The sequence below is a fragment of the Acomys russatus genome, chromosome 2 (assembly GCF_903995435.1).
Source record: "Acomys russatus chromosome 2, mAcoRus1.1, whole genome shotgun sequence".
Taxonomy (NCBI): domain Eukaryota; kingdom Metazoa; phylum Chordata; class Mammalia; order Rodentia; family Muridae; genus Acomys; species Acomys russatus.
Genome location: NC_067138.1, coordinates 8,607,800 through 8,620,408, shown reverse-complemented (window position 1 = coordinate 8,620,408; position 12,609 = coordinate 8,607,800). Strand labels below are relative to the sequence as shown.

At 44.9% G+C, this 12,609-nt stretch overlaps 1 protein-coding gene across 1 annotated transcript; it reads right to left on the bottom strand.

The window, feature by feature from the left end:
- Positions 1-201: 201 nt before the first annotated feature.
- Positions 202-12,256, bottom strand: Dnaja1 (DnaJ heat shock protein family (Hsp40) member A1). The gene is made up of 9 exons (XM_051157778.1): positions 12,091-12,256; positions 10,872-11,013; positions 10,579-10,756; positions 8,014-8,118; positions 6,118-6,345; positions 3,111-3,225; positions 1,947-2,062; positions 1,551-1,651; positions 202-800 (listed from the first exon to the last, which is right to left on the bottom strand). The coding sequence occupies exons 2-9, from the start codon at positions 11,001-11,003 to the stop codon at positions 582-584; spliced, it is 1,194 nt and encodes a 397-aa protein (XP_051013735.1). The 5' UTR covers positions 11,004-11,013; positions 12,091-12,256; the 3' UTR covers positions 202-581.
- Positions 12,257-12,609: the final 353 nt, after the last annotated feature.

The following is a 12,609-nucleotide window of genomic DNA, read 5'->3' as shown; positions in this document are numbered from 1 at the left end:
AGATGGCACAGCAGAAGGGAATGCAATCTAGTAGAAGCAAGCCCTTAAGCAGTAGCTTATAATAGCTTCTTTAGGAATGTATCATTTCTATCACTAATAACAGGCGAAATTATATATTATACCACCTTTTAGTAATGGTTGACGCAATACAATGCAGATACATCACAATTAATTCACTTCATACAACTAGACAGACCAACATGTTGCTAATAATTCTTTTTCTGATTACCAGTTAAATACAGAATTTTAATTCCATAGCTTAACAACGAATGGTCAAACAACACATACCTAGCAGGTCAGTCTAATGTACACAGCTATTATCAGTTACACAAGATATGGCCTAACATATGCTAGAGAACTTTTAAAGTAGTTTTTACAAGTATTAAACTTTCATCTTGCACATTGAAGTCATCATACATACAGGGCAAAGTCAGAGCTTTTATATTTGTGTTTATTCTTCATTTAACCTTTAAAACACTACTATAGTTAAAACAAAAACAATAGCCAAGTAGTGAGCATATTATGACTACAGTCCTTCCCACATTCACTACCGCATATAGAATGTCATAGTGACTGGCCCATTAAGAGGTCTGACACTGAACGCCACCTCTAGGGTGATGTTCATCATCCTCGTATGCTTCTCCATTATAATGACGCCGTCTTTCCTGATTTGGATCAAAGTCCACCAGCTCTACCTGATCCATTTCATCAGTCTCTTCTACTTCCTTCCTTTCAGGAAGAAGTTTTTCCAGCAAAGAGAGTTTATCAGGAGAGAGAAAGCCATTTTCAGGGAAGTTTACCTGCAAAAGAGAAACTGCAGTCATATTCCACTCTATCATTAGATCCTTTAAATACACAAATTATTTCTCCCAGAAAAACGTGTAACTACCCATCTCTTTAGATGTACCTTGCAACTATGGCTTAGAACCACTGTGAATTTACTATGCAGCTAAAGATGATTTTGTTTTTTGAGACAAGGGTTTTCTCTGTGTAGCCCTGGCTGTCCTGGAACTCAGAGCAGTCTGCCTGCTTCTGCCTCTAGAATGCTAAGGTTAAAGGTGTGTGCTATCAATGCCCAACCAGATTACATAACCTCTTATCTTCCCAGTTCAACTCTCAAGTGCTAGATTACAAGCACATACCACCCAGGCCAGGTGCTAATAGAAGTTATCTGTCATAGTACCAGTTGTGATTATTCTTAAACTGTGGCTTCAAGAATTCGTACAGTGGTTGTGCCCACCTTTAGTCCAGCACTCAAGGAGGCAGAGGCAGGGAGATCTGTGAGTTGGAGGCCAGTGTGGTCTACAGAGTTTAAGTTCCAGGATGGACTACACAGAGAGAAACCTATCTTGAGCAACCCCCACCCCTGCCCAGGCTAATCACAAGAAGTAGGTCTTTTTGACCCTAATCCCAACCAAAGGGGAAAAAGGGTCATCTGGTGTTCCAATTCCTGGATAAAGGGAGTAAAAATGCATTTGCTTGGTCTGTATTACATTTTAGTAAGCTAATAAGCTAACCGTTCTCAAATGCTGTTGAGTATTATAGCTTACCTTAAACTCAATGATTAGACGTCCTTTCTCATATGGCCGACGGTATATTGGCATACCTTCATTTAGCACACACTTTATATCTCCATGCTTGACAATCTGACCTAAAGACATTAAAACCAAATTCTTTCTTAGGTTTGGTTACATTTGTATAAGGCAAAGAAAAACCAAAAACAAAAACCTGTGAGCTTTGGTCCAAGAACCCTGTTGCCTTCATTTATGGCTTTTCCAAGATGTAAACAACATTCACTCAAGGCCCTATAAACTTCATCTCAACCCTAGAAAGAATATATATAACCAAGGAAGGAAAGGAAGACGCTTCCCTTAATGCCTACTACTAATTACTTCTTAGGTATCAAAATACCAAGCAGGGAAACATGTTCATTTAGTTATTTGTACCTGGATGAGAGGTGATGACTATGGTTCGGTTGTCAAGAGTGGATATTGGCTTTTGGAAGCCACACAATGCTTCGACCAGCTGTATGTCCATACACATGAACAGGTCTTCTCCTCGTCTACAACAACACAAGTGAGGCACAGTTACAAATGACTACACACACCCCAGTGGGCAAACCTCTCTCACCATTCTGAAAACCAAGCAACCAAATGCTGAAATTAGCACCAGCAGTTTGCTGAACAAGGCTTCAAAATCCTACCTCATAGCTAGGCACAGTGGAGCAGGCCTGGACTGCCAGCACTTGGGAGGTGGAAGGCAAAGGCAGGGAAGATGAAGGCCTGCCTTGGTCTTAGGATGTGTTCAAACATTCTAAGCAATGTCTTTTCCCCAAGTTGTTGCCTAATTTTAAGTTCAGTTTCTTAACAGGGGAAGAGAAACAACAACAACAACAACAAACATACTGGGGCTAAAAGAAGCCAGATCCACATTTGGAACACAGGAATCAGCATAACAGCCCTGGCTGTCCTGGAACTTGAAGACCAGGCTGGCCTCCAACTCAAGAGATCTTGCCCCAGCCTCCCAATGGCTGGGATTAAAGGTGTGTGCCACCACGGCCCAACTCTTGTGATAGCATTTCTTTAAAAAAAAAAAAAAAAAAGCTAACACCCCCTCCAGTTCATCCTTCTTTTCCAGCACAGAATAGACACCTATGAAACAGCCTTTCCTAACGAGTTCCTTCCACATGCTGTCGTCTCCCCAACCTACCTTCAAAGTTCAGTCTATTTTAGTTTCTTATTAAGAGTTTGGATATTTACGTATACAACTCAGTATGAATCAAGGATGGGAAATGGTGAAAGGCATCACCTTGAATGACTATTCAGAAACTGGAGGAGGAGGAGGAGGTCCTCTCTATGGCTTCCTACAGCTGCCTGCTACCCATTTATGCTCATAGAAAATCCAGTCAACAGTTTACTTGAAAGACAAAAAGCTAAAGTCTGAATTCTACTTCCAGCCATTTACAACTGAAACAGAGCCAATAAGCTTTTATAGGATGTACTGCAGCTTGTTATATATACCTGTGTTCTAAAAGTGAAGAAAGGCTCACTTAAACTAGAATTCAACCAAATATGCAACAAGTCAGTTTGGGAGCGTGACTGAGGCTTTACCGTGTGAAAACAGCATGGTCCTTCTGGTCTAAGACAATGATAATGTCTCCCGGCTCCAGTCCTGGCTCTTGGTCTCCTTCACCATGGAATGTTATCTTCTGACCGTCTTTCATGCCTAAACACAGACAATTTTGTACTTTTAGTGGTAGAGATCAGACACTAAGATCAGGACCATAAAAACTACTAAAGCACAATGTGGCCTGGGGAACGCCCCTCGGGGGTCCAGGGCATGCTGAGGCCCTGGGTTCAGTGCTCAGGACAACTGCAGAGGTCCTGACCTCTGCATACATGTGCATGTCTTTGTGGATGGTAAACACCACAGAAATAACAGGAGAGAAAGACTATTTATATTTAATACAGTCCAGTTTGGCACTGGAGCAAGCCATCACACAGTAGAGATACAACTCTACAGAGTCAGGCTTCTAGCCTCAGAAATACTACTACCCAGCTGCACACCCATCTTAAGTCTCCAACTTTCCCACAGAGACTTATTTCACTCAAGAAGCGAGGATTAAAAACAGCCATGCTAGAACCAAATTGGCAACTGACAAACACTGTAACTATTACCTATTTTGATTGTGTAACAATCTTTAATAGCAGGACAGTGATAGCTGCAGGCTTTTATCAAAGCCACTCAGGTCAGGAGGAAGAGACAGATCTCATGAGTTTAAGGCCAGCCTGGTCTACAGATCAACCACCACCCCCACCAACATAAAGAATGTTTGCTACTGGATACCATCTTAGCCCATGTGGCCCATATAGAAAATACTGAAAAATTTCCAATACAGCAAATATGGTTTTTGTTGTTGTTTGTTTCTCTGTGTAGCCCTGGCTGTTCTGGACTCTGTAGACCAGGCTGGCCTCCAACCCAGAGATCTGCCTGCCTCTGCCTCCCAAGTGGTGGAATTAAAGGTGTGCACCACCACTGCTCAGCTCAAAAAAAATCTATGTTCATGGAGTTAGCTGTCCTTTCATCCCCCTGAACCAGGCACCCTGGCCACAAGCCCCAGTGATGCTGTCTCCACCCCAAAACCAGGAGCATACAGACTAGTGTATGGCCACACCTAGCAATTCCCCACTTCTGTGCTGAGAATTTGAACTCAGGTACTCATCTTGTGTATTAGACATTAGGTGTTATCTATTGAGACCATGGCTCAAGTTTAGGGGATGGGCTTATAATCACAGCAGTTGGGAGGCAGAAGCAGCCTGGGCTACATATTAAAGTGCTGCTGAAAAATAGTTAAGAGCCACAGAAACACAGTTGTGCTGTGTAACCCTGGCTGTCCTAGAATTCCCTCTGTAGACCAGGCTGACCTCAAACTCACAATCACCTGTTTCTGCCTCCCAAGAGCCAGAGATTAAAGGTGTTCACCACTGCTCAAGGCCATTAACTACACTTTTTTTTTTAAATTTAAGAATTAGCCAGATGGACTAAGTTTAGATGATCCCAATCTTGTTGGCAACATTCAGAGCATCACAGTCAGGAGCCAGCTGAACACACTCCTCGGGCCTTATCAATATCATAGTTTCTTCATGGCCTGTTTGATCTGGTGCTTGTTAGCCTGGGCATCCACAGTGAACACTAGTGTGTTGTTGTCCTCTATCTTCTTCATGGCTGACTTGGTGGTCGGGGGAATTTGATGATGGCACAGTGGCCAAGTATGTTTCTCCAGGGTGTGCTCTTTCGAGGGCATTTGGGCTGCTTCTGGTGCCACAGGGTCTTGAGCAGCCAGAAGGTGGGTGACATGTGGATCTTCTTTTTGTGGCTGTGGACACTTTTCAGCAATGCCTTCCTAGCTTTCAAGGCCTTCGCTTTGGCCTTGGGAGGGGCAGGAGCTTCCTTCTTCGCTTTTGGCACCATACTGGTGAAAAGTTTTTAAGACAGGGTTTCTCTGTATAGCTTTAACTGTCCTGGGCTCACTTTGTAGACAAGGCTGGTCTCAAACTCACAGCGATCCACCTGCTTCTGTGTGCACCACCACACTCAGTCCCACTATCCTAATCTTAACTACACTATCCATCTGTAATCCCAACACTTAGGAGGTAGCGGCAGGAGGACCAGGAGTTCATGACCACTCTTAGCTGCAGGAATCCCATTTTTATCTCAAAATAAATAAACACATTATCTCGTCAAAAAGGACAGGGATCTGAGGCCAGCTTGGCAACACAGAAAAATCCCTATTTCAGTAGAAAAAAAGAAAATTTAATAAGCTGAAGCACACACATTCCTTAAAAATGTTATACTAGGTATGGTTATATAGGCCTGTAACCCCTAAGAGCAGTCTAAGTTGTACTGAGCTGGGCCACACCCTTGTATGATGCTGTTCTTTAATTCCTAAGCATGTGCACAGTATAATGGTAATTATTGCCACATAGTCAGACAGATAGCCCTTAAGTATTAAGATGCTTATGATCATTCATATAACCTAAAGATAGTCTTTAAAATAATTGCAAATGAGGGAGGGGCTCATAAGGCCACACCCTCTGAAGAATTATTGGCAGTTGATGTTTACTGGAGGGGAGTCCTTTTCTTCAATCAGGTAGCCACTGTTAAAACTGCCCGTGTTCCAGTAAATAATCCCCACTCGTGCTCATGCAAGCAATCCTTAAAAGAACAAAAAACAAAAAACCCAAACAAACAAACAAACAAAAATATCAAGGCACCACAAACAACTCTACCACAAAAATGATGAGAACTTGATAGGAAGTGGTACAAAAGGGAAAAAAGTGGTACAAAGGGTGAAAAAAAAAAAAAAAAAAAAAAAAAAAAAAAAAAATCACCAAGGAGCCAGGCGTGGTGGCACACACCTGTAATCCCAGCACTAGGGAGGCAGAGGCAGGTGGATCACTGTGAGTTCAAGGCCAGCCTGATCTACAAATTGAGTGCAGGACAGCTAGGGCTACACAGAGAAACCTGGTCTCGAAAACCAAAACAAAACAAATCACTATGAATGAAATTGTCAGAATAAAAAACATGATTCAGACTAGAGAGTGGATCAGAACTCACCTTTATCAATGTGAACTTCTAAAATCTTCTTCTCTCGAACTATTTTCCTTCCATTGCAGCTCTTACATCTGTCTTTAGGGCTGATGCGTTCTCCGTGACCCTGGCACTCCATGCACACCGACTGGATCTGCTGAACCATTCCCGGTCCGATCTGGTGTATCCGTATTTGCATGCCAGTCCCCCGGCAGTTAGGGCAGCACTCTACTGCTCCTTTCTTACCACCTCGGCCTGAACAGGTTTAGAAGAAACATGTGAATCTGGCAATAGAGAAGTCTAACTCCTTAGTGTTCAAGGCCTTATGGACTCTGTCCTAAAATGCACATTCAGAGTCTAAAAGAAGCCATTTCAAAAAGCCAGGTAGGTAAGCTGTACATTTCAGCAGTTGCCAAGAGGGTGAGAAGTCTTGCCTTTTGACAGACACATAGTCAGCAATGGAGGTCAGCAAGCAGCTGTATGTGTTGGGGTATGTGTTGGGGAGTGAGCTAAGGGAAGGTGTGTCTTTAGATATGGAAATACCCAAGAAGTCAAAGCCATGTATTCTTAGGATTTTTGTAGAGGGAGACGGGGGACCAGGGATGGGTATATGGAAAAGAAGGCAGAGCCTGGAGAGATGGCTTTTTAAGAGCACTGGCTATTCTTCCAGAGGACCTGGGTGTGATCTCCACACCCACGCAGTGCTGATACCCTCCTGGGGCCTCCACAGGCTCGGCATGCAGCAGTGTGGATATATACACAGGCAGGCAAAAACATTGGAGGGGTGGGGGACAGGTGGAGTATTATGCCCTTTTAGTTAAGAGCTCAAAGAAGTAGGCAGGCAGGTCTAACAATGAAGAATTTTCCTTTTTTCCCCCTCTCCCAGACAGGGTTTCCCTGGGTCACCCTGGTTGTCCTGAACTCACTTTGTAGATCAGGCTGGACCTCAACACACAGCAATCCACCACCATGCCCAGCTAGAATTTCGCTTTGAGGGGACACTTTAGGGAGCAGTTAGCCAGGCAGTAACTCCAAGACTAACTACACCACAATCTTACACTGTGTCTCTATAGCACATTTTTTCCTCTTGAGAAATGTTTAGCTGGCTTCATAAAGAGACCTATCATGGACCACCATACCCTTTTCTAGTTAAGAGGCCAGCCTGGGCTACATGGTGAGACTGGTCTCAGAAAAACAAAGCAAAACTAAACAAACAAACAAAAAAGACAAACAAACAAACAAAAAACTAAACAATCAAGTAAGTTAAAAAAAAAAAAAAAAAAAAAAGCTAATTTGAAGCCACTGAGACAGATGGAACAGAGAAAAAGCACTCGCCACCAAGTCTAACCCTAGTTTGATCTTTTCACACCTGCATGGTTGAAGGAAAAAACTGATTACTACAAGTTGTCTTCTGACCGCCCACACAAACAACACAGCATGCACGTGCATGTATAAGGGGGGAAGTGCTGCTTAGGATCAATACAAGATAGAAAGGAGCTAATGACAAGGCTTTACTCCTCCAGAGCTTCTTCCAGCCACTGATTAAGATGCCTGTCCTTTTGTAAACAACCCCTCACCATGTTCCTGTATGCAACTCTAAGGGGACGCATTAGGCCATCAAAATAGCTATCACAAGGGGACACTAAGGAAGGGGAAGGTTCAGTGGGAATTGGACAAGAGAACAATGATGAAAATACACTATATATGCGCATGAAAATGTCACAACAAAGCCATTACGAATTTCTCTTGGTGAAGATTCAGGCGTTTTTAGTGCAGCATTTCAGTTTTTATCTATCCAGACAGAAAGTCAGTCCTGGGAACCTGGTATAATCTCAGTACTCAGGAGCTTGAGTCCAAGGCCAGCCTAAATCTACAAGACTTCATCTCAGAAGCCACTAATAGCCCAAGAGTAAGAACCCTTACCTTCACATTTGTCACAAATCACATTCTTTTGCAGAGCAAGTTTTCTTGTTGCACCGTTATACAAGTCTTCTAAGGTCACTGAGAGCTGATGAACAACATTTTTACCTGGAACAAAACACTGCTGATTAGAAACCCATCTGTAATATTTATTTGTTGAAGGCACTATAAAAATAGCAAAGAAGGGCTGGAGTGATGGCTCAGAGGTTCAGAGCACTCACTGCCTGCTCTTCCAGAGGTCCTGAGTTCAATTCCTAGCAACCTTCTATAATGAGATCTGGTGCCCTCTTCTGGCGTGCAGGCACACATGCAGAGAGAGCACTGTATATGTAATAATAAATCTTAAGAAAATAAAAAAAGATAAAAAGGCAAAGGATAATGGATAACCAGCCTCGTGCTGTATATCTTTTTGAGCTACACACATATACAATATTCATCCATTCACTCGATCCTCAAACTGATCTAATCATAGACTAGCAGATTTATATCAGAGGTTGATCTGCCTAAGGACAGAAGAGGCCCTCTTAGAAATGCAGCAATTAGCTGGGCGTGGTGGCGCACGCCTTTAACCCCAGCACTCGGGAGGCAGAGGTAGGCAGATCTCTGTGAGTTAGAGGCCAGCCTGGTCTACAAAGTGAGTCTACGACAGCCAAGGCTACACAGAGAAACCCTGTCTCGAAAAAAAAGAGAAGAAAAAGAAATGCAGCGATTAAAATACTACCCTTTAAAGTCACTCAATGTTCAGGCACATTTCACAATAATGCAGAGTAATGTATCTCTGTGAAGGGCATTATTAAGCAACATGGCCAGTTACTTCATCCAAACATTCTTCAGCACAGTAAATTCTTTCTAATCAAGATTGGCTAGAGAAAGCAATATTGAGACACTACTAAAATAGCAATCCCTGCTTCTGTCTCAATGGTTTGCACTGCTAGCAATAGTTGTCTCAAAGATACATTCCCTCATGTTTTTTGTAATAGTGTCATCCAACAGAACTTTCTCTAAGGATGGACACTTTTTTGTTTTGTTTTGTTTTTTTGAGACAGGTTTCTATGTAAAGCCTTGGATGTCCTGGAACTCACTCTGTAGACCAGACTGGCCTCGAGTTCAGAGATTGCATCACCATGCCCAGCATGATGGCTACATTTTATGTGTACAATATTGAAAGCATTAGTCACAATTATTGGGCACAATATTAAGTGTGGTGCTGCTACAGCTGAGAGAATTCTTTTCCCTCTAAATTAACCAACTTAAAGACCCACATCTGGCTAATGCCTACAAAAGAATGTCACATATAATTTACCCACAACAGGAAGTAGGCGGTTGAGATCACGTAAGGACAACCAGGTTACAGAAATGGAATTGCCCACTGATGGTTAATAAGTTCCTAGCTAGTGAACCTTCCACTAGGACTTTATCCACCACCATCAGCATTGTCTGATGACTTAACTGAATAAAGTTTCAATCCCTTCTGAATATCATACCTAAAGGTGTTAAAGTATCATTATAATTTGCTTCCAGGTAAACTTTGGGTTTTTGTTATTGTGAACATGCAAACAGGTTCTCACAAGTTGAAAGTCATCCTTTCTCAACTTTACAGAGTACAAGAAAGGAAAAATAAAGCTTCTAGAAATTGACCAAACACATTTCCCAAAGTAGCAGCAATAACAAAACCCCCTCAAGCTGAGCTAAGCTGAAAAGGCTAGTAGCTTTTCTGTGCTTGATTGGGATTACAGGTTTTTAATCTTATTTTTTGTGCGCATGAGTTTATGTGAAATCCCAGAGGCCAGAAGAGGTTGTCAAGAGCCTCTGAAGCTGGAGCTACCGTCAGTAGTGAGCCATTTGGTTGTGGGTGTTGGGAAATGAAATATGGGTCTTCTGCTAGGAACAAGTGTTCTTAACCACTGAGCCATTTCTCAGGCCCACAGTACGTTCCTATAAAAACATAGTAAACAATTCCTCAAGCCTTCCTAATCCTTTATAAGGGCCAGGTGAAATTTAATGGCCTGCCCATTTGTTCTAGAACTGTGTCTACCCATTATTTTGTACAAACTATATTGATACCAAAGTACTATTTTGACTCCCCAGAGTATCTTCCCATGAAGCTGTCTACTACCTTGCCCATAGACAACTTTTTTTGTTAAAACATTAAATGCACATAAGTTGAAGCAAGATTAAACAGCAGTAGGTTATCTGGAGGCAATGAGCTGTTTTCTGGAACGCACTCTGGAACTCCAACTCATTTTTAACAGAAAAAGGCCACTGTGCTCACCACTGGGTTCTAAGAGCGGAGGAAATCACCCAAGATGTGTAAGGGCTTAGAAACCCAAGTTGTTATCCTTTGTTAACTTACTGCTTGGGAATCTGTGGAACTGGATATACCCAATAGACTGGCTTAGCTATTTTCTGATTACATAAAATCTCAATTATAAATGAACCAGAAGTGAGAGGCAGTTCACTGACAGAGAGTAATATCATACCAACAAGTAAACAAGCATTTAATCAAAGTCAATTCTCAACTCAGTAACAGCTACTTTATTCTGCTGCAAGTAAGCTAGATTTTCTTACCTCTCCTTTCTCTTTGCATCCTTCCTCCTCCTCCAAAGAACATATCGAAGATGTCCATGGGCGAGCCAAAACCACCACCTGCTCCGCCCTCTTTAATTGCCTGCTCTCCTCCTTTGTCATATAATTCCCTTTTTTTGGAATCAGCGAGAACTTCGTAAGCTTGAGAAATCTGTTTAAACTGTTTCAGAAAAGAAGGCCCCATTAGAAATAACTGTCACAGGGCACACAGCTACCTTGGCTTTCAAGCACCAGTAGCAATGGTGACACTGCTTAGCTGTTTGAGATGCACTTGCCTTTTCCCCTTCATTTGGATTCTTATCAGGGTGGTACTTGAGAGCCAATTTTCTATATGCCTTTTTCAATTCTTCCTGGGTGGCATTGGGTTTGACCCCCAAAACATCATAGTACGTGGTTTCTTTCACCATGGTTTACAGCCTGGAATGAGTAAATGGGAGTTTTAAAGCAGCTTTTACTTTTTTGTGTGCAAAAATCCCACCCGCCTCTGCCTCCTGAGCGCTGGGATTAAAGGTGCGCTCCATGACCGGCTCTTAATTGGTAGTTTTTAATAAATTACCAAAACTAAAGCAATCTATTCTTTGCCATATCTCATATTGAGAACACGACCTTCCGTAAACTTTTCCTCCCCTAAACTTCTTAAAAGGTAACAATTCCGGATTCGATTCAGCTGTACATTCTAACGGACTAAATATAAATTTCAGGGAACGCGAGAGCCTTTGTAGCAGCTGCTTCCTACTCTACGCACTAACACATGTACAATCGGGCTTCTTCCGGTTTCCTATCCCCAGAGGTTGTGCCGAAACCAAAAGCAGCAATGATGGGCTCTGTCCACTGGTTAGTACATTACCGCTGCCTTTGTACATCTGATAAAGGCCATACATTCGCCGTAAAGAGACACCGGGCACCCGGGGGTGGAGGAGTGGCCTATGAGACCAGCCCCGGGGAGCAGGTGCCCGGGCCGCGTCGCCATCCTGCGGCTGCTCCAGCTTACCCACTCTCGCCCCTCAGGCCCGCGAAGCTGACTCGCTCTCTGGGTTTCCCCGGCACCTGGCGCCGACCGTTACGGTTTCCTTCCTTTCTCCCTCCCACCCTGATCCAGAAGGCGGAGGGGGAAGGCCGGATCTCAACAAAGAGAGGGAGGAGAGCCAGAAGCGCAAGCCGCAGCCTCCGCCCGGCTCCTCCCGCAGCCCCTCACCCCTGCCTCGGCCCGCGCGTGCGCAGCGCTGCCCACCCGGCACGGGCGGCCCGGCGCGGGGGTGCGCACCGAGAAGTCTGAGCCGGGAGCCGATGTGACTTGGGCCTTGGGCCACCTCGTGGCGTGAGGGCGGACAGGGCGCCGCGCATCCCCGGCGGCCCTCCGAAAACCTAGCCCGGCTCGGCGAACCCGCAGTCCCCGCCCACGCGGGGCCAACTGCCTCCGGCTGCGGCTCCCCCGGCAGTCTGCTGCCCAGACCGCACGCCGCGGCCGCGGGAGACCCGGGGGCCGAGACTCACCGGTGAGTGGGCCGGTGCTGGAGAGCGGAGAGAGGAGCGTAGTACAGCGCGGTTCAGGCAGACGCGGCTCCTCCGCCACCCACCGAGCGTTCTGGAAAGTTCCGCCCGGCCCGCCGCAGCCGACTTCTTTTGTAGCCGAACCCCGGCGCGTCACTCGCCGGAAGTCCCGCCCTTTGCCGCTGCCACCGCCCCTTGGTTACCCGGGCAACGGCGCGGGGGCGCGGGAGGCGGGGAGTGACTGCGCCCCAGGGCCTTGTGGGTGTGGACTCGGGCCCAGGTTCCGAGGCTCTTGGAATCTTCTAGAGGCGGCTCCTCACTGCTGAGGCCCAGCGTGCGGAAGTCTTGAGGAGGAGAGGTCATGTCCGGGAGCTATGGCCTCCTGAGACCGGGATGTGTGCTGCAGGCGCTATGCGGAAGGGGAGCTGTGGGAACCCAACCCTCACCCTATCCAAAGTCTGATTTTCTGCAGCCCTTCGTCCCCAGGCCAACCGTGCACACTTGCGATCCAGTGGTTTCGCC